The following is a 19,910-nucleotide window of genomic DNA, read 5'->3' on the forward strand; positions in this document are numbered from 1 at the left end:
AGATTATAGTATAACCAATATGCTACATTATAACAATCATGCATTTATTTCAGGTTGTCATCGATTATCAAGTAGCCCCTTATAGCTAACAAACATAATCCCAACAGACTATAGATTAGTGCGCTATAGCACCGCCCTCTTTGATTCCAGACCAATCCAATTCAGGAAAATGTATAGGTTGGGGCACGTCATTTGTGTGGCATCGGTTGTTTCGAGATTAGGCTACTTTGTGGCCTGCAGGAGTAGGACCATTTGTAGGAGGTAGGTTCGATTTCAATTTAAAAGTGCAATGTACATTTATAACTTTACTGAGCACTCGCCTTATTTAAAGCGAGAGCATTCATTTAATGATGTTTCTGTAAACAAATGGTGATTTTGTTATCTAGAGTAGGCGAATGTTTGCGATCATCAAAGACACAAAGGCAACCGGTCGTAACACAATGAAAACATCATTGCTAAATTAAATTCGTTTTGTCTGGTTATTTTTTGAAGATTCCGGCGATTCTTCGGACATGCATTTCTAGAAAGTCATAATGATTGCACTGGAAGCTAGCGCAGTTTAGGAGAAAACTAAAACAAAGCGATTTAGCTGTCGCGTTTCCAACCTCATTGTTTTAAAATGTTAAGCGGATAAGAAGTAGCGTCTGTCAAAATACAGTTTCTCCATTTCCCAGTAATGAGGTGACCAAATTTAGCTAAAGTATTTAAAATGACATTTCCTTGAATTAATTTGCAGAAAGCCGGTGTGTCTAGAGTTACGTTTCACTAATGCACTTCAAATGTTGTTTCAAATTTCCTGCTTTATTTTTGTCATATCCATTCACTGTGCTATAAATAAGACAGAGAACCTTCGCTTGTAAAAGTGAAAGTTTCTATCAAAGCGTGGAATGTTCGCGGCAAAAACAACCCCGCGAGATTTTTTTTTCTCGGGCTACTTACTATACATTGAAAGGGAAGGAGAGTAAGATTACGGAGCTCAACGTGTCGGAACTGACGGAGGGAGGAAGCACTTTTTTTTTTTCAAACTTCTTGATTCAATTGGTCCGGAAACGTTAATGGAGTTTTTTTTACTTCGTTTATTAAAATACGTAAAATATGTATTCAATATTACATTGTCTTTTGAGTATTTAAAAAATGATTGCATTTGTAAAATATATTTGAAAATAATCAAAGTGCAAATGATGCTGTTAACAAAAATGAATCGATTAAGGCAAACAACTTTAAGAAACAACTCTTAGTTAGTACAAATGCACCCTAATATAAGTACATTAGTCATGTTTACATAAACTTTATGCTATATAGAAAGCATTTGTTGAATATAGCGTTTTTTATTTTTCTCACCAATATAGACCTTATAATTAGATCTGAATAATGTGTTATGGTTAGTTGTTTTGGGGGGCAGTCATGGCCTGGCGGTTAGGGAACTGGTCTTGTGACCGGAGGGTCGTGGGTTCGATTCCCAGACAGGCCATGACTGAGGTGCCCTTGAGCAAGGCACCTAACCCCAACTGCTCCCCGGGCGCCGGGCTAGGGCTGCCCACCGCTCTGGGTACGTTTGATCCACAGCCCCCTAGTAATCACTAGTGTGTGTGTGTGTGTTCTGACTGCACAGATGGGTTAAAAGCGGAGGACAAATTTCGATTGGGGTGTAAAAATCACAATTGACAAAATATGGCACATTTCATTTTTTTCATTTTTATAATATATTGTATGAAATTAGGCCAAATAATATAGTGGTGATTTGTTATTTGGTTTTGTGGACGCCTATGCGATAAGTTTTTAATATTTAACACTAGCTATGAATGTTTTCTTGTAGAATACCAGAAAATGGCAACGCACATTAATCTGAACCTAGATGCCTTTGATGACAAATGTAGCCGTTTTGATATTCTGGCCTGGCTTAACAAATTACTGCAAACCAAGTTTACCCAGGTGGAACAGATATGTTCAGGTATTGCACTTACCTTTGGAATCAATGTCATGTCTACATGCACGTGTACATATAATAATATTAATCATTTGGATATGGATATTGTACATCTATGAAGAACACAGTCATGAGGACTTGGTAAATATATTATAAACTGTGTAATAACCGATTATGTGGTTCCGCGCAGGGGCGTGTTATTGCCAGATGATAGATTGGCTCTTTCCGGGAACTATCACCATTAGCAAAGTAAAGTTTCAATCTCAGGACCCGGAGGACTTTCTGGAGAACTACAGTCTTCTAGAAGAAAGCTTCTCGAAGAATGGCATCACAAAAGTGAGACTTCTCAATTTACAGTCTGACTTACAATCTGTACTTTATTTCACCTTTGAAGTGCAGCAACTCATAAACAACCCAATATAACCAGGACTAAGTTGTAGAGTTATCTGTATTCATGGATAAAGTCAGATGGCGTCATTTTAATTTCGTTTTGAAATCTTGTTTAGTTTTTGCAGTATTTATAACTACTTCCTGTTGCAGTCTATTCCAGCGGAAGAGCTCATCACTGGGAATTTCAAGCCCAATTTTGCCTTTCTAAAGTGGTTCAAGAAGTTTTTTCAAACTAACTTGAATGCACAGACATATAACCCAGTGGAAGCACGCAAAGGGCAGGAAATTGCACTTGCAAGACCCTCTCTTAAGTCTCCCCATGTTTCAAAAGCCTTAAGAAGTCTTAATAGACCTGGTAAGAATGAATTTATTATAGACAGCTAAATCATAAACTGTGTTTATCCTAGTTATATGTAGTTAGATATATATATATATTTTGCTTGCTTGTTTGCATCAGGTCTTAGCATTTTACTCAGCTATTAGTAAGATAATGTTAAAAGAATCTATTATCAGAATGTAAAGGGTGTGTATTAATAACTCCTTTTTGGCTTAGGAAAAATGAAAGAGGATTCGGACACAGATCATGACAGAAATCGCATCACTTATGACCCCCAATGGCAAGAAACCATCAACTGGGTCAGACCCAGCTCTCTGGGGTCTATTTATGCATACTGTACAATCTGTGATATAAACCTTAACATCCTCCACTCAGGATTGCGTGACTTAAAACAACACCAGCAGAGTAAAAAGCACAGGATGGTTGCCCGAACGGAATCACTAATGGGAAAGCAGGTTGACAACTCTGTCATCTGTAATAAACTCATGCTAAATTTCATTGAAACACATTGTTTGCCTCCTCAGACTAACAAGGTCTCGCAACAAACTGCAAAATGTGTTCTTGGATTACAATATCCAGGAGACATTATTTCTACTGCCAAACATATCCCTTATTGTGTGTACCTTTATAGTCAGGTGGCACTAAGTGAAGGAAGCTCTGCCTGTGTAGTACTTCTGGGATTTTTTGACGAAAAGGTCGCAAAGCACCGTATCCGAATCCTAGACGTTTTTCAGAATGTTGACTCCAGTGATGCTATTGCTATGTCACTGGTGGACACCCTGAACAGATTTGAGCTGCCTTTCAGCAACCTGGCAGCTTTTTATGTTGATGGCTGTGATGAGACATCTGAGAAGGTTGCCTGTAAGCTGAAGGAACTCAACCCAAAAGTGGTGGCACTTGGTGGTCTTTATAGTTTAGCAGACTCTGCCTGCTACTCTGGAGTAATGGCCTTCTCTAACCAGGTTCAAGAGCTGATTGTTAACATTTATGAACACTATTCCACTTGCTGCACTAAGAATGACAATCTCAAGATGTTGTTTGCAGGTGTCGATGGCATTGATATCTCCTCAGTTTTCCACAGCTGCAAGAATTTTTATATTCTCGTTCACAAAGCCATCAGAATGTGGACAGACTTGAACTCATACTTTGCATCCTATAGTGAGGATGATAAAGCTAAATTAATCTGCTCTCAACTGGAAAATCCCAAACTCAGGGTTACTTTCATGTTTCTGGCACATGGCCTTGAACCGCTTAATGTTTTTAACGATCATCTGGAACACCGCAAGGGTTCTGCTCGTGCTGATCTTGTGCAGATCCTACGTGAAGCCAGTGGACTTTTACGCTCCTATGCGTCCAGTTTTCTCCGACCTCAGGCTGTTGTACGTTTTCTGAAGGAACGAGACCCAGCCATCCTTGAAAATCCAAAGTCACACCTTCCAAGCACTGAACTCAGCTTGGGTGGTACAATGGTGGAGGACTTCCTGTCTGAAAAGGAAGTGGAACTAGGTGACTCCTTGAAGGTGTTTCAAGATGAGTGCCTAGCATTCTATAAGGCACTTACAGCTTGTGCAGCGGAAAGCTTACCCTTGAGTGATGGTATCCTAAGGAGTATGTCCCAGCTTCTTAGCCCAGACGGAAGACTAAAGGTCACAGGCAAGGCTGTAGTAGACCTTGGAGCTCAGTTTGGCCTCTTTGCTACTACAGATGGATCTGCGCAGCTTAGAGATGAGTTCCTTGAGTACCAACTTATTGAGGAAGGAGATGGTGATGGGAAAGAGGCAAACGGACACACTGAACTTCTCTCAGATGGTCTGCCTAGCTCTTCCTTGGAGCAGCACTGGAGCTCAGTCCTCAAGACTACCGGGCAAGCATCGGTTTTCAGAAAGCTTATCCTTAGCCTTTTGGCTTTGCCCTGTCCACCTCTTGGATCCGAGAAAATCTTTGCTCAGGTATGAAGTGTGAATTGTGAATTTGTCATTGAAATTGTGAACTAGCTATTATAAGTCATTGTAACAAGCAACTCACGATATTAAAGATCCAAATGCAGAGATTACTCGAAGCCAGATGCACATAACACTAATAGGTCTCCAAATGACAATTAGGACAAGGCTTGAATTCCTAGGGAGGATTTAAAACATACAAGACAATAGGCTCAGAAATGCAATGGTAAATACAAGACTAAAAGATAATAACATTATATAAGAGAGAATGTGATGACATAGAGCAAAGAACAGGTGTGTCCCATCATGAGGTAACAGATCTGAAGTGAACAATGAGGAAGCTGTTTTCTACAGCAGACCAGAATATAACTTGAATATAATAAAAATGAATGCAAATATAAATAGAATATAATGAATGTAATGCAAGCATGAACACAGTTCACAAATTATATTTGATAAGTTGTTCTTAATCAGGTATTTGGCATGTAACTCTTGCCAGATCGTGTTGTGTGTGTAATGTATTTGTATAATGCCACCCTACCAACACAGGCAGTTGAAAGTGGAGATGTGGGTCAACTAGATCACAGCTTGGCTGACAGCGACTCTGATGCCACCAACGTAATGGTCAATGATGACTCATCCTCAGAGCTCACCAGCGCCAAGACATCACCTGACAGGCATGACAGGAAAAACACGCAGAGTAAGTTATACATGAGGTGAATTTGCATGGTATAATGTACATTTGCAGACATTTGCATCGCTATCATTGTCCCACAGTGAGAGACCTACAGAAATCCAAGGTTAGTTCTTTTCAGAGTAAGCTCCAACTTGGCAGGAATTACATTTTTAAACAATTTTTGTTTCAGTTTGTCAGTGGCAGTTGCAGGTACAGTCATACAGTTTCTTATATCTCCCCTACACCCTCTGTATACTAATATGACACATTTCATTACAGAAGTATATTGCAGTATTTCCATGGATTTCAAGTTTTCAGTGGACTTTTTTCATTTTTGTTTTATTTTTATGCTAAAATATGCTAATTCAACTTCTCATCTCAAATATGGAATATGTGTGATTCAAGAGTGCAGAATCATGAAGGGATTTAAACTTGAGATCCTTACTCCTTACGTCCTTGCAACTATGTTACTATCAGAGACTAACGTGCATAAAAAATATGTTGGCATCTAGTGGATTTTAAGGCCCAAAAATGTTTCCTGTTAAACAGCTGTGAGTATTATTGACTTTTTAAAAGATTTTAAATAATTCCTTAAGTTTTGTATCATTCACAGAAATACATTTCTATATTTGGATTACCTTTGTAAGAGCATTGGCTCAGGGCTATTAACACAAACACAGGTTGCTGATTTACACTATTAAAGTGTAATGATTCAAAGAGTTCACACAGCAACCTCCCTATCAAAATAGCTAAATTGCAGTGTAATTTCTTATTCAGTTCAGGAAGGCAGATCCAGTCGCATTTTTCTCAGAAGCCAGCTGAATTGATAGAAACAATATGTTGTTTTCCAGAGATGGTTGACCTTTCATACTCAGTGAAGCCATGCACGGTGCGACTACAGAAGATAACCAGTAAGACAGGTGTGAGGAAACTTAAGCTCAGTTTAAGTGATTCATGAGCAAATAACTCCTGGCAAATGATCTGTGCTTCTCCTTCCTCTTCGTGCATATTACTGCTATAAATGATGAAAGAAGGCTCACATGACATATAAGACATTAGCTGGGTGTGCTGGTCTGTCTTAAGCAACTGTGCATTGCTGTTCTAGTTGTGGAGGGGTCTTTGTTTTGTTCACAGGAGATGACTTGGTTTTCCATCAGTGTGATTTACTATTGCCTTTTATCCCACAGAGATCAACATAAACAAAGATGGTGGAATGGTCTTTGTTGAAGATGATGTAGTTTGGACTAGTACTTCCCAACAGAAGGTAAAATTTCATTTTTATATCATACTAAAAGGTAACATCTCTTAGCTACACATACTAATTTTCATCAGTTGCTTTTAACCCTCTTTTCTTTCTTGCCTGCATTTGTCTACTCTTCTACCTCTGGTGCTGCTGTGGGAGGTGTGAGGTCTGAGTGAGGGGTGTATGTGTTTGCTGTCCCTCAGGACTCCATTAGGGGCATATTTGGTTGGGAAAGCAGTTTGCGGCAGAAGCCACAGGCACGTGCTCTCTTTCAGGCTGGGTCAGGCACTTGGGGCAAATCACAGGACATCCAGAAGGACAGAAAGACAGAGGCGGTACGTACCCGCCCAGGTGGAGGTTCTCCAGCATGCTGCCAGCATGCTTGGTTAATTTGCCTGCTGGATAGCTTCCTACTGGTTTTTAATAAAGGTATACAGGCTCTCTGTTGTGTGAGTGGGATGAGGCTGTTTGCATGAGCCTTGTGGTCACTCTCCCTACTACAGCACTAAGACCTTTACTTCTCTCCGTTCTTACATTTTGTCTTGTCATCATTTGTCCTAACACGTTCATTTTTACTGTGTCTCCCTAAACTTTCCACTTTCGAGTGTCTGGCACTTAAATGTACACATCTACTTTCTATTAAACCACCCACCAATATAGCACCCAGACTTGATTATAGAAGAAGGAGAACTCTCATCCTTCTATATGTCATCTTCCAGTGTATGCGTACTGGGACTTGGAGATCTAAACATTTATGTGGACACCCCCTCCAATCATTCTTTACAAAAACATTTTTTTTTTAGTTTTTAGAACTTCTGGACTGTTTAATTTGAAAGCAGCTAGTTAAGGTTCCCACCCACAGAAAGGGCCATATCCTTGACTTAGTCATTATTGACTTCACCCCCATCCCCAATCTCTACTTGGGTGTGTCTGACAAAAGCATCATGTTTATTGACTTGCCCTCACACTCATGATATTCTAGACCACAATGCTGTATGCTCCATAATACTATTGAAATAAAATAAATAACAGTCCCCGGAACTCAAAACAGCTCTTTGCCATAGTAATTCATTTGCTTAAAGATGAGCAGTGTAATAGTTTTATTATACGCCTGGCAAAATTACACACTGAGGCAAAAATAGACTCCTCTCTTCACTGACCACTTGTAACCTCCCCACATTGGACCTGCTTACAGCAGAGCCACAGGCCAGACTTTCCGTTTTGTAGTGTTTCCTAGTGTTAACATTGGGGTATTGCAGGCTGGATGGTAATGAGGTTTATTAACAAAATAAACAAGACAAACCACTCAGTACACTAACATTAAACCAAGAGAAACCAAACATTACCCAAATGCACCAACTAACACTGACAGTAAATACCAATACACTGAACAGGGGAGACATAAATACATGAAACAGCAAGATACCAAACAGCATATAAACTAAGATTACGTACACAATAACCCACAAAACAAGAGACTGAACACAGGACTTAAATATACTGACTAAAACAAGGAAACAAATGTGAGACACATGAAAACAATGATGAGAGCGCCAAGTACAAGGGAGGAGTGTGAAGTAAGACACAACCAGGAAATGAAAGCACACCAAAAGGAAACTAATACACAAACACATGAAAAAGGACATGACCAACAGGAGGGGTGGAACTAACCGTCACAACAGTGAGGGAAGTTGAAGGCATCATTCAGAGGATGAGCCCTTCCATATGCACCTTAGACCCTCTCCCAACTTCATCGCCAATGATCTGAAGGTGGCTTCTGACCTCTCCCACACCTCCATCAGCTCTTACCTCCTGCCTCGAGGAAATAGTGTCATGGATGTCAAATAACTTTCTCCAACATACCAACAATAAAACAAGAGGTTTTTTACTCTTTTAATTGGTACTCCACATCAGCTCTGCTCCACACCTTTTAAGTGGGTCTGGGTCACATTTCCCTCATCTCGTCTGTTACCAAGTTTGACTCCCATCTCATTTTCGACGCATATGTTTATCACCTCTGTAAAATTTTTAAAACTCCGTCTTAAAAATATAGCCAAACTTCGCCCCTTCCTCCCCTTTGTGATGCTGAAAGTTTGGTCCACGCCCCTTTCTCCTCAAGGCTTGATTACTGTAATGTGCTCCTCATTGGCATGCCTGGCAGAAGCCTTCAAAAGCTCCAAAACAGTGCTGCCAGAGTCCTGATGAGGGTGCGCAAGTACAATCATATCGCACCCATTCTCCCGACACTTTGTTGGCTTCCCATTCATTTACGTATTGAATACAAACTCTGTCTACTCACCCATCAATGCATTCGTGGAAATGCCCCACAATACTCAAAAGGGCTCCTCACTCTACAGTCCACAAGATGTCTCCGTTCCTCCAACACCTACCGTCTCTGTCCCCCAGAATCAAACTCCACACAGTGGGGGACAGGGCCTTTTTTTCTGCAGCTCCAACACACCTCTGGAATACTCAGGAGACGTAAGGACACCACAAACTGTGGACTGTATCAAAAAGCACCTTAAGACATTTTTATTCAAAAAGGCACATTAAGGGGACTGCTACCTTTCTCCCCTTCTTATATTTTTTATAAGCTACTTCGTATTTTAAATTATGTGTTATTTTTTTGTCCCCAAATGTAAAGTGCGGTATAAATAAAATAATTATTATTAAGTGTCGTTGAAGAGCAGTAAGGTGGCAAGTGGTAATTGTTCAGCATTATGTTGCAGTAATACATTTGATTTGCTTTATGTCTCCTTCATATCCTTCCATACACATTTGCTGTAAGACATGCCCAGCATATCTTTGTACTGTAGGTTTTTCACGTGTTTATGTTAATTACATGTGCGTGATCTCTTGGTTTAGGCAAAAAGCACCTGTACTCCAAGTTCCACAGCTGGAAAGAAAGCTCAGAAGTATCAGGTAATCTTTATATGATATTTTTTTATTTTAACTGGACTAGGGGCTAGAATTAGGCCTAAAGACTAATAATTCTCAATTTCCTGATTCTGGATGTTTCTGGATGCATTCGGTTAATCTTGATGTGGAAGTGCTCTATTTACTCTCCGTTGCCACCTACAGGGTGGGAGGGACTTCAGTGTTGGAGAGCTGGTATGGGGAAAGGTGAAGGGTTACTCATGGTGGCCAGGCCTAGTGGTGGACTGGAAGACAAAGACACCTGCCCCATCAATGAAGCGTGTGGAATGGTTTGGAGATGGCATGTACTCAGAGGTAAGGCTTCAGTCTACCTGAAGTCATTCTTTCTCTTTCTTCTTCAGTACTCTCCTTTCTCTTCTCGTTTACATATTCTAGGAGCCATTTGATTTGATCCATTTCATTGGATTTGGTGCAGTGAATTTCTCCTTATTCTCTACAGATTTACACAGAGAGACTTTTACCGTTTGCTGCATTTGCAAAGTGCTTTTGCAGAAACTCGTTCACGAGTCTGTCCACCTACAAAGATGCTATTTATCAAGTTCTCGAGGTAACATAGAATACAATCTGATTTTATTAAGTTTCAGACTGAGCATGGTGAAATATGATGATATTCTGTATGTAGTTGGCAGGAGAGCGTTGCTCGAAGACTTTTAGCTCCACAGGGAACAAAGAGAAGGAGCTTAAGGTGATGCTTGACTGGGCTTTTGGGGGCTTTCAACCCACAGGCCCCAGTGGCTTTGCACCTCCAAACTCTTATGGTAAAAATAAGATTAGCATCTCTTTACTTTGTGCTTTTTTGCTGCATTTAAATAAATATTTATGGTATTGTGGACCTATGACTGTGAACTAAAATTTACATTTACCCTGTGATGGACCAAACTGAATGGAACTTTAATATAATCTGTGTAACCTGTATACTTAAAAAAATAAATTGAGCTCTCTTTTATCACCATTCAGACTCATCTAGCAACCAAAAGCCAGAGTCTTCAGACTCATCTATGTCTGATTACCAGCCTCCAGCCAAGAAAAAGTTTGTTCAAAAAGGAAGAATGTCTATGACCCAAGAGTACAGCAGAGGTACAATATGCAATGACCAACTGATGATTTCTTGTTTTTTGTCAGCTATTTTAGTGTCTTATTCCCGTGGGATTGAGCTGGGAAATGTTTGTTACTCCTAAATCATACCATTACTTTTTTTCATTTTAGACCAAATGGTACATGAAGTCACAGTAAAAGGCAAAAACATCAAGGGTGAGTCCTTATAGCTGCTGCAAAGTTTGGTCTCTTTTTGTAGCATACATAATTCCTTGTGTATTCTTATTATTTGTGTATCTTCCCAACTTTCTACAGATTTCTGTCTTTCTTGTGGAAATACCAGCGTTCATATTTTCCATCCACTTTTTGAAGGAAGCCTTTGTTTAAAATGCAAGGTAAACTACTACTGTGCTTTATGCTGGGCAAGAAAAGCATGATCCTCTTATTCCTCTGACTACTGATTGTGTGTATGATTGTATATTTGTGTTGTCCCATGCAGGAGAACTTCACTGAGACCCTTTTCCGATATGATGAAGATGGATACCAGTCTTACTGCACTGTCTGCTGTGCTGGGCTGGAAGTCATTCTGTGTGGCAATGCCAGCTGTTGCAGGTTGAAAGTCTTCTCTTTCTTTTCTCTGCTACCCCTCGATCACTTCCATCCTCTCTGTCCTATACCTTGAATAATAACAAGCTGCTTGTTCTCAAAGTGACTCTTGCGACGTACCTCCCTCCCAGATGTTACTGTAGGGACTGTCTGAACGTGCTGGTCGGACCATCGACTTTTGACAAATTGAAGGAAGTAGATCCATGGAGCTGCTACATCTGCCTGCCCCCTCAGAAGTATGGTGTGCTCAAGGTCAGACAAGACTGGAGCAAGCGAGTGCAGGAGTTCTTCGCCAATAACAGTGCCTTTGAATTTGTGAGTGACATTCTTATAAGCACTTTGTTGCCTCATCACAATATTTTAATCCTTGTTTGTAACCAGGACAACAAAGTCATTGTTGCAGTGATTTGCCTAATTTGTTTAGGACTAATAGGGGTATACTAATAGGGCTGTTACTTCTTGTGCAATCTAGGAGCCACACAGAGTTTACCCATCAATTCCTGCTCATCAGCGCCGGCCAATAAGAGTCCTCTCTCTCTTTGATGGCATTGCCACAGGTTAGTGAATTATTGTGCTTCGATATTGTTCTAAATTTAGAAACTGAAGGCAAATGGAAATTAAAGGACTCCAGTGACAGCAGTCTGAGAGAAATTAGGAGATTATTGTAGTTTTTCTCTGTGTTTTTTCCATCGTTAGGCTATCTTGTTCTAAAAGACTTGGGATTCAAGGTGGAGCGCTACATTGCCTCTGAGATCTGTGAGGACTCCATTGCTGTGGGTATGATCAAGCATGAGGGGAAAATTGAATACGTCAACGACGTTCGCACCATTACCAGGAAGCATGTAAGTATCGGTAGTAGGAATGGCGGTTCACTTCTAAAACTTTTTTTTTTGACGGGCTGGGTTTCTCTCAGACTCTGTTATGGCGTCAACAGTGTTATTGAGTTGTGCATATTATTATGTTACAGTAATAGTGCTAGACAGCGATATGAAGCCATTCATTTCTTAAACCTCTCATGCCCTCTCTTCTATAGCTGGCTGAATGGGGCCCTTTTGACCTCCTGATTGGTGGCAGTCCATGTAATGACCTTTCCATGGTAAATCCAGCCAGAAAAGGCCTTTTTGGTAAGACAGATGTAACAGGAAAAGTGTGAAAGTCTGATACATGTATATTAAGATTTCTTTATGATGCCATTTTGATTCTTGATGATGATCCTTGGGTTTTGTCTCAGAGAGTTAAAGTAAAACATGCTCATGTATGTTGTATGGCTGAGTCATACATATCTTCCCAGTCACCTGTTGTTTGTTCTCAGAGGGCACAGGTCGTCTGTTCTTTGAGTACTACCGCATGCTGACCATGATGAGGCCTAAAGATGATGACAGCCGCCCTTTCTTCTGGCTCTTTGAGAACGTCGTGGCCATGAGCGCCCACGATAAAGCTGACATCTGTCGCTTCCTGGAGGTTAGAAAGCAGCCTCATCTTAATTATCAGAATTCTTTGGAGTCATGCCAAATTAAAGCATCATGTTTTGCTGTCTTGTTAGTGTAATCCCATCCTGATTGATGCCGTTAAAGTGAGCCCAGCGCACAGAGCTCGTTACTTCTGGGGTAACCTCCCTGGGATGAATAGGTACACAGACTGTTCAAGACTCCACTTAAGCATTTGAGGAATGGTTAAGACAGGAATATTTAAGTGCACAGTGCATGTTTTTCTCCAGACCGCTGTCTACATCACTTAACGACAAGGTGGATCTGCAGGAATGCCTTGAGGTCGGGCGTCTTGCTAAGGTCAGAATGAGAGAGAGATGTGATGGTGACGCTCATCTTCTAGTCTGCCGATTGGACATGTGTGGTAACCCTGATGGTGTCTTTCATTCATTCTACAGTTTAATAAAGTGCGAACCATCACAACCAAATCCAACTCCATTAAGCAGGGGAAAATGGGTCCTCTGCCTGTCTCCATGAATGGGAGGGAAGATTACCTTTGGTGCACAGAAATGGAAAGGTAAGCACAAGTGGAAAAAGGGAATTGCACAGGTATCAAAAGTCCAAATGACATCACACTAAATGCTTACAAACATACTATGGACCATATTTTGGGCTTTGGATATTGTATTTAGCAATGGTAAAAGGCAGTCTTTTCTTTTTTTCCCAGCGTTTTTGGTTTCCCTAAGCACTATACTGATGTGAATAACATGGGTCGAGGGCAGAGGCAGAAGGTTCTGGGCCGTTCCTGGAGTGTTCCTGTGATTCGCCATCTCTTCGCCCCTCTCAAGGATTACTTTGCATGCGAGTCCTAGCTGCTCTAGCAACGACTTCCAACATGTAACATTACCACCAACACTTTTACATTGATAATATTATTCATGTTTCTTCTGTAACTAATGACTTTTTAGAGGGTTAATTTTATACATTGGTTCAGTATCTCTCCATAATAGCAAGAGTGACCCTAGCCTTTTTAGTGGGGGTGGGGATTGTGGAGGGGGGGGGGGGGGGGGGGGGGGGGTCATGTTTTTGGTGCTTTGCAGTCATGTTTCAGGAGTTTCCATACTGAAATAACATCACTCCTGTTATCAAAGAACTGGGGTTGTGTGAGTAACTTTATTGTTTCATTTTAAGTATTTCTGCAGACGGTAACTTCACAGAACAGTAGATCAAATTTTTAAGCATTTTAAAGTGACTTGATCAGAACTAGTGCGATGGAGGTCATTAGAATGCACAGACACTTTTTTGTTCTTTTATTCAACATATTTTCTTGCGATACATCTACTTTCTGTCCTTGCATTGACTTTGATAACGACTCTGAATATGCTGGAGAGAGCCTGGTGAAACCCCACCCACTACCTCATTAATATTCTGTGATTGGTCTATTGTCAAAAGAAATACTATTTACCTATTTATAATTTAATAAAGGAAAATTATTTTCACTTTAACCACACTCTAAATGTTATGAGTTTGTCAGAATTTTGTATTCCAGTGTTTTGAAAATATTTTTGCTATTGTAATCATTTTTAGCATTTTAGCCACTTAGCAATCTTGAAATTGTTTAGCTGACTCAGACCACAGTATTTTTACACCACTGGTATTGTCTATTGACAAAATTAAGCATAATCCTGTAACTGAATTTAATAGTCTATGTTTTTAATTCTCAAGACAACCCAAAGCCCACAGATGTAAGTAGAATAGAAACTAACCATGAAGCGATAACTGGCACTTTCTAGTCTTCCTTTGAACTATTTCTGATGCTGTGAACTATGATACCAACAAGGACATTTTGCAGCAAAATTTTTTAATGAATCTTCACAGAAAATTGGAGTGGGGAAAGACTACTCTCTGTAATGACATTAAGTAAGTGCCTAAGTGGACAGACAGTAGTTTTTATATTTTAACCAAATAACCACATTCCCAACTATTTCAAGTGGAAATCCTTAAAAAAACATTTCCAATAGAATAATGGATGTGCTCGCAGTTTACATCCAAAACTGCCATGAAACAATTCATTTTATTTTAAATGTGTCTATAAATTGTATGTTTGGTGCTATGAAATTGAGATTACTGTACTTCAGGTGCTCGTGCTAAGGTGCTAACTAAGCAGCATTTGCTCTGTTTAGCTGATTAAGATCCTACTGCCTTTTTGTGGTAGTTTTCTATATGCTGAGTCTTCTTAAGTAGGCCTATCGTTTTTAAACATTGTCATTTGACTTGTGTTTTTTTATTTGTTATCAAAATTTGTTACTGTAGTTCTCTGTAATTTTGAGTCTATATCAAACCAATACAATGTGGTTACTGGGGTTTTGATTTTTGTTTGTGTGTTTGATTTTAAAACACGTAAAGTAAGACACCAGATGTTTTCAGATGTCTATCCAAACTGTCATTTAGTCATATGAAGTGGATTGTGTAGGGATCTGGAGATATTCATAAGTGATATAGTGGATGTCAAATGGTGCATGTAGGATGCATGTTTACTGTAGTTCTGACCTGTGTCCATGTGAAAGGTCATTTGTATGAGTTTTGTCAAATGTGGAATTCTTTGGTTTTGTTTTAGCATAATATAAGGCTAACATTTTAGAAAAAATATCTTTGTGAGAACCTTAATGAGATAATTTGTTTTCACTCACAAAGAACAATATGTGTATTGTCTGATAAAGTTTTTGTATTAAAGAGGGTCTTTCAAGATTTTAGTTGATTCTGTGTTGAACTGAACATCTGTCCTCCATCTGATATTTATAAACCATTTTGGCACCATTTGTATACAATATTACTATTTTAGTAAATGCATGTCTGAAATGAACCCCATTATGCTTTAGATCTTTTTTCAGCATTAGCTTGGACAGATCCATAAAATATGAGTCATTTGAGGAGGAGGTACACTTTTTTATCCAAAAAAGGACATTCAAAATTATTTTTCATTGAAAACTCACAATCATGCTCCTGGCCTTGGTATCTTATTCAAAAAATGTTTCAAAACAAAATGTAATAAAGAACTGCACGCACATCATTGACCTTTTAGTTTCATCCTTTTGGTATAAACCTGACAATAATTTTGCAGAGACTCAGAAAATGTAAAATTCCTTCATTTTATTAATTGGTATGCAACGGAAATATGTGCTTACCTTCTCTTCATTAATTGCCAACGAGATTGATCTGCTCGGACATGTTGACGTGAGTAGTCACGTGGTACCTGGAATAAGCCAATAGCAGAGAAGTACATGAAGTCGCAGAGGCGGCAACATACAAATTGCGAGCTATGGGTTGAGGTGCGCAGAGAGACTATAAGAAATTTGGCTCTTTGATTAGCTACGATTTCTTTTACAACTTGACACAGCTGGCATTAACCGTATATTTCTTGTCACATTTTACCTTAGTCGGTAATATTAACAGACAAGTTTGCCTGTGGTAAGTTAATAGAAGAATTTACGTGTTATAAAAGTCGAATGGCAGAGTGTGAAGACTAGGTTAACTAGCTAACAGCTAGGCTAACTAGGTATCTGGGTTAAATATGTAGATGTTTAGGTTTGCTTTCTTAAATTATCTAGCGCAATAAATTGTAATACATTTTAAATAGTTCATTTAAAAGTGGGTGGCGACATGTGTTTCCGCTTTTTCGGCAGTTGACACCTTGCTAGGCGTAGGGGGTGGCTTAATTATCCTAGCTTGAGAGGTAAAGTTATAATCCTGTCTTAACAGGGTCTCTCAGAATTACATCTTGACATCTTCGGAATATATTCTTCCTCTTCGATGGCTGTAAACGTTTACTCGACTTCAGTGACCAGTGACAACCTTAGTCGCCATGATATGCTAACGTGGATCAACAACTCTCTGCGAATGAACCATTCAAAGGTCGAACAACTCTGTTCAGGTAAATTAATTTAACTTCACATTTTAACTTGACAAGTTCACATTATAGCCTGCTTTGTTCTGAATTCGGTCCTTGACTAACACGTGCTTTTAGCAATTCACAATTTTAGTAAAATAAAGTTTATTGTTGGTAAAAAACATTGTTAAACTTTGTTTAAAAATATGTTTTCAGTTATGTAACTAGCTTTCTGAGCCACTACGGCCTATTTACTCTGTGACTCTTAATTTCATAAACTCACTGCTGGCTGTGCTGTTGCTACTGTTTGCATAGGAACTGCCTACTGTCAGTTCATGGACATGTTGTTCCCATCATGTTTGCCTTTGAAGAAAGTGAAATTCAATGCCAAGCTGGAGCATGAGTATATTCACAATTTCAAAATCCTTCAAGCCAGCTTCAAGAAACTTGGTGTGAACAAAGTGAGTAAAGTCTAGTGTCATGACTCACTTGGCTTGTGTTTGGAATAGACCAAATGGTTTTCCACAAGTGTATGTTGGTCGAAGTAATGCATTATTTCTTCTGACATGTACTGTTATTTCACGAACATTCAAATTTGAGCATTTTCCACCTCTGCTCCTTACAGGTTATTCCAGTGGACAAGCTTGTGAAAGGGAAATTTCAGGATAACTTTGAGTTTGTGCAGTGGTTTAAGAAGTTCTTTGATGCTAATTATGATGGCAAAGAATATGATCCTGAATTGGCTCGCCAGGGGCACGAGATTGCAGCTTCACAGTCTCCACTTACAGCCGTAGCTAATAAACCTAGGAAAGGCAACTCCGGTGAGGGGGAAAAACACTCAGGCAATACAGAATGCTCCAGTATTCTCGTATCTGGTTCCATTATGTAAAGTATAATGGATCTTCATGTAATGTACAGAGCATTGCTTACAATTCATAAGCATTTGTCTTTGTTTTCCCAAAAATCCCCAAATTCCCATATAACTGATTAATTAACATTGTCCTTGTTCTTTTGCCATTCTCTAAATTTAAATGTTTTTTACAGCTTGATTAACTCCTTGCCTAAATAGCATATTTGTGGCATTTTTCTTAAACAGAGGCACGCATTACTTCAGTCAAGCCAACAGCTCCAGTTGGTAAGATTCATGACACCCGTGTCGAGCCAAGTTCACGTCAAGGCACTTTGGTTCCATTTTGTAGTTACAGCGCTGCATCACTACTTAATTCTCCCACACGTGACTATGGTGTGCCTCATTTTTACACAGCTCATGTACTGTGTACCATGTTGTTCTCCAGCTCCACAGAGGTCAGCCACAGCTGCTTCCAAGATGGCACCAGCTGCAGTGCAAAGAGCAGACTCGGGGGCCATGCATGAAGAGAAAGAAGAACTTACTCAGATGGTTTGGCCCTGATTAAAAATAGAACTTGTATTGACGGTTCTTTAATATTTGTTTCATTTGGTTGATTATGAATGAATGAATGAATGAATTTTTTAAAGCACCTCCTGCAAATTGTACCTAATCTATCATTTTTATTACATATTGATAACTAGGTCAGTGATTTGAAATGCACCGTCACAGATTTGGAGAAGGAGAGGGACTTTTATTTTGGCAAACTGAGGAACATCGAGCTAATTTGCCAAGAGAAAGAAGGGGACAGTGACCCCACACTGCAAAAGATACTTGATATTCTATATGCCACTGATGTAAGTGTTATCAGCTACAAGATGATGTGTTTTGTAAGCAATCATTGATCTTTTTAGCTAATAAATAATAATAATTTACCTTTTTCAATAGGATGGTTTTGAAGTTCCACCTGATGGCACGGGTGAACCAGAAGAGTTTTAAGCAGTCGATAGGCAAAGTCTTGGTGTAAAGTTTGGCTATGCTTGGGCAGCTGTGCATGCTTTCAAATGCAGCCTGGCACCTTGCTTTCTTCTGTATGCTGCATGTAGCGCACAGCTTTTGCACAATGACCTATGAATGTTTTAGATTCAGAAATGTTCTGTTTCTGTCCCATAAAATGTTTTTCTTATTGCCCTGTGAAGTAACATTATTTTGATATAATATATTATTAAAGGTGTTTCTTTGTTGCACTTTCTAAATCAATGACTTGTTTTTGAGTCCATTTTTTAAATTATTTTGAACGATTAAACAAGCCCTTTCACTAATACGTGAAGCATGATTGCAGTGTTATAAAAAAAAAAAAACATATTGTATGTTTTCTTTAGAACGTAGAACAAATTATTAAATTTGATGTATCTTTGTTCATTGTTGCATGTCAGTTTAAACAAACAGCATTATAGTTCAGTTTGTCCATCACATGAAGGTGTTTTGGTGTGGTATGGTGTATAGATTGACTTCCTCTTAAATGTTAAGACACAGGATGTGAGATCGGTTTCTCCCCTGTGGCTTTGCTTTTGGGCACTTCCCTTTCCTGGGGGACTATAGAGGAAGGAACTTGTATATTACAATCTTTTTCTGTTTGCAGTGCGTTGTTGAAATTGAGGTTAGCTAAAAAGGATATTTATAATCCGGCATACCTTCGAAACCCACACCTCTAGATCATCTACGGGTTTTATGGGCTCCCTACTCCACATGGTCAAGTTCATACAGTTGTTAAAAACCTTGATATTTAACTAAAAGCTCTTTAATAAAAGATGACTTACCCTAGGTAATCTTTTATCATTGTTAAGAATGATGCACTATTAAAAGAAGAGTTTTTTATTTTACAGTCAGTGATCACTTTAGTATGTGCAGTAATGTTTTTGGCTTAATAGGATGCTGATAATTTTTTATCTATCCTACACCATTTCCTGCCTTGACTGTAAATTCTCTTTTCTATTGCCTACCTGTCAAATTAATCAACAGTCCATTGAGAACTCAGCAGTTGCTCCTACTCATATTGTACACATTACAACTGTTCTCCAGCAATTGCACAAGTTCCCTGTCATTCCACAGATGAAGTACAAAATTCTTCTTCTGTCAAAGCTCTAAATGGTCTTCCTCCTGTCTATATTTCTGAATGTGTTCTCCTGTGCTGTCCCTCTCGCACAGTTAGATCTTCCAACTCTGGACTTCAGATTCTAGTTACAGTTCCCCAAACTAGCCGCTGAACTATGGAAGACCGTTCAGCACCGCTGATTCCAAACTTGGGAACTGCCTATATCTGTTCTTTCACATCCTTGCTTAAAACCTTCCTTTTCTTCTCTTTACCCCTCTTCATTTTTTCTTGAATACATTTATTTTTTGCTTTATTTTAAAGCATCCTTAGGTTTATTATTTTGGGAGTTTTTAAGTGTTCCTATCTCACTGGTGTACTGATCTTGTATCTACGCTGAAGTATACTTTCTTATGTACATCTTCATAGTTATATGTACCCTATACTTAATGTATTTACTAGTAAAACATACATAGAATTTGATAAATTCTTTTAATTTCCTGAATATTAAAATAACGGCCCTTGTTAGGGTAATCTGAATCTGGAACTCATACATAACCAGGTGAT

The 19,910-nt window shown here is 39.1% G+C and overlaps 2 protein-coding genes and 1 long non-coding RNA gene across 10 annotated transcripts; 2 read left to right on the forward strand and 1 right to left on the reverse strand.

Annotated features, from left to right (window-relative positions):
* Positions 1 to 186: 186 nt before the first annotated feature.
* On the forward strand, positions 187 to 13,565 carry dnmt3ba (DNA (cytosine-5-)-methyltransferase 3 beta, duplicate a). Of its 5 annotated transcripts, none has more exons than XM_077003679.1 (26): positions 187 to 261; positions 1,817 to 1,951; positions 2,118 to 2,263; positions 2,468 to 2,672; positions 2,871 to 4,603; positions 5,144 to 5,294; positions 6,122 to 6,190; positions 6,458 to 6,534; positions 6,717 to 6,848; positions 9,379 to 9,435; positions 9,595 to 9,744; positions 9,890 to 9,997; positions 10,073 to 10,208; positions 10,408 to 10,527; positions 10,657 to 10,701; positions 10,801 to 10,880; positions 10,985 to 11,097; positions 11,223 to 11,406; positions 11,564 to 11,648; positions 11,788 to 11,933; positions 12,125 to 12,215; positions 12,404 to 12,552; positions 12,635 to 12,720; positions 12,809 to 12,878; positions 12,977 to 13,095; positions 13,246 to 13,565. In XM_077003679.1, exons 2-26 carry the CDS (start codon positions 1,828 to 1,830, stop codon positions 13,388 to 13,390), a joined length of 4,521 nt encoding a protein of 1,506 aa, XP_076859794.1. In that variant the 5' UTR covers positions 187 to 261; positions 1,817 to 1,827; the 3' UTR covers positions 13,391 to 13,565. The 5 variants fall into 5 exon arrangements, with proteins under 5 accessions (XP_076859794.1, XP_076859797.1, XP_076859798.1 ...); XM_077003682.1 differs by having other exon boundaries at positions 6,789 to 6,848; XM_077003683.1 differs by lacking the exon at positions 6,717 to 6,848.
* On the reverse strand, positions 4,001 to 15,856 carry LOC143512911 (uncharacterized). 4 transcript variants are annotated; one of them, XR_013130542.1, is made up of 8 exons: positions 15,704 to 15,856; positions 12,387 to 12,546; positions 8,813 to 9,017; positions 8,441 to 8,530; positions 8,185 to 8,325; positions 5,136 to 5,264; positions 4,239 to 4,772; positions 4,001 to 4,139 (listed from the first exon to the last, which is right to left on the reverse strand). It is a non-coding gene; the product is annotated as an uncharacterized LOC143512911 (long non-coding RNA). The 4 variants fall into 4 exon arrangements; XR_013130540.1 differs by having other exon boundaries at positions 8,441 to 9,017; XR_013130543.1 differs by having other exon boundaries at positions 8,185 to 8,329; positions 8,441 to 9,017.
* On the forward strand, positions 15,818 to 18,498 carry mapre1a (microtubule-associated protein, RP/EB family, member 1a). Its single transcript, XM_077003716.1, has 8 exons — positions 15,818 to 15,986; positions 16,278 to 16,449; positions 16,720 to 16,865; positions 17,030 to 17,225; positions 17,501 to 17,539; positions 17,700 to 17,803; positions 17,956 to 18,108; positions 18,200 to 18,498. Exons 2-8 carry the CDS (start codon positions 16,329 to 16,331, stop codon positions 18,248 to 18,250), a joined length of 810 nt encoding a protein of 269 aa, XP_076859831.1. The 5' UTR covers positions 15,818 to 15,986; positions 16,278 to 16,328; the 3' UTR covers positions 18,251 to 18,498.
* Positions 18,499 to 19,910: the final 1,412 nt, after the last annotated feature.

This window comes from Brachyhypopomus gauderio, chromosome 4 (assembly GCF_052324685.1).
Source record: "Brachyhypopomus gauderio isolate BG-103 chromosome 4, BGAUD_0.2, whole genome shotgun sequence".
NCBI lineage: Eukaryota > Metazoa > Chordata > Actinopteri > Gymnotiformes > Hypopomidae > Brachyhypopomus > Brachyhypopomus gauderio.

Excerpts from the sequence above, each read along its gene's own strand:
- dnmt3ba (XM_077003679.1), top strand. The coding sequence starts at position 1,828 with ATGGCAACGCACATTAATCTGAACCTAGATGCCTTTGATGACAAATGT. Across the intron at positions 11,407-11,563 it reads ATAACAGTGCCTTTGAATTT|GAGCCACACAGAGTTTACCC; the intron begins GTGAGTGACATT and ends TGTGCAATCTAG. Across the intron at positions 12,879-12,976 it reads AGGTCGGGCGTCTTGCTAAG|TTTAATAAAGTGCGAACCAT; the intron begins GTCAGAATGAGA and ends TTCATTCTACAG.
- mapre1a (XM_077003716.1), top strand. The coding sequence starts at position 16,329 with ATGGCTGTAAACGTTTACTCGACTTCAGTGACCAGTGACAACCTTAGT. Across the intron at positions 17,540-17,699 it reads CAAGCCAACAGCTCCAGTTG|CTCCACAGAGGTCAGCCACA; the intron begins GTAAGATTCATG and ends GTTGTTCTCCAG. Across the intron at positions 18,109-18,199 it reads ATATTCTATATGCCACTGAT|GATGGTTTTGAAGTTCCACC; the intron begins GTAAGTGTTATC and ends CTTTTTCAATAG.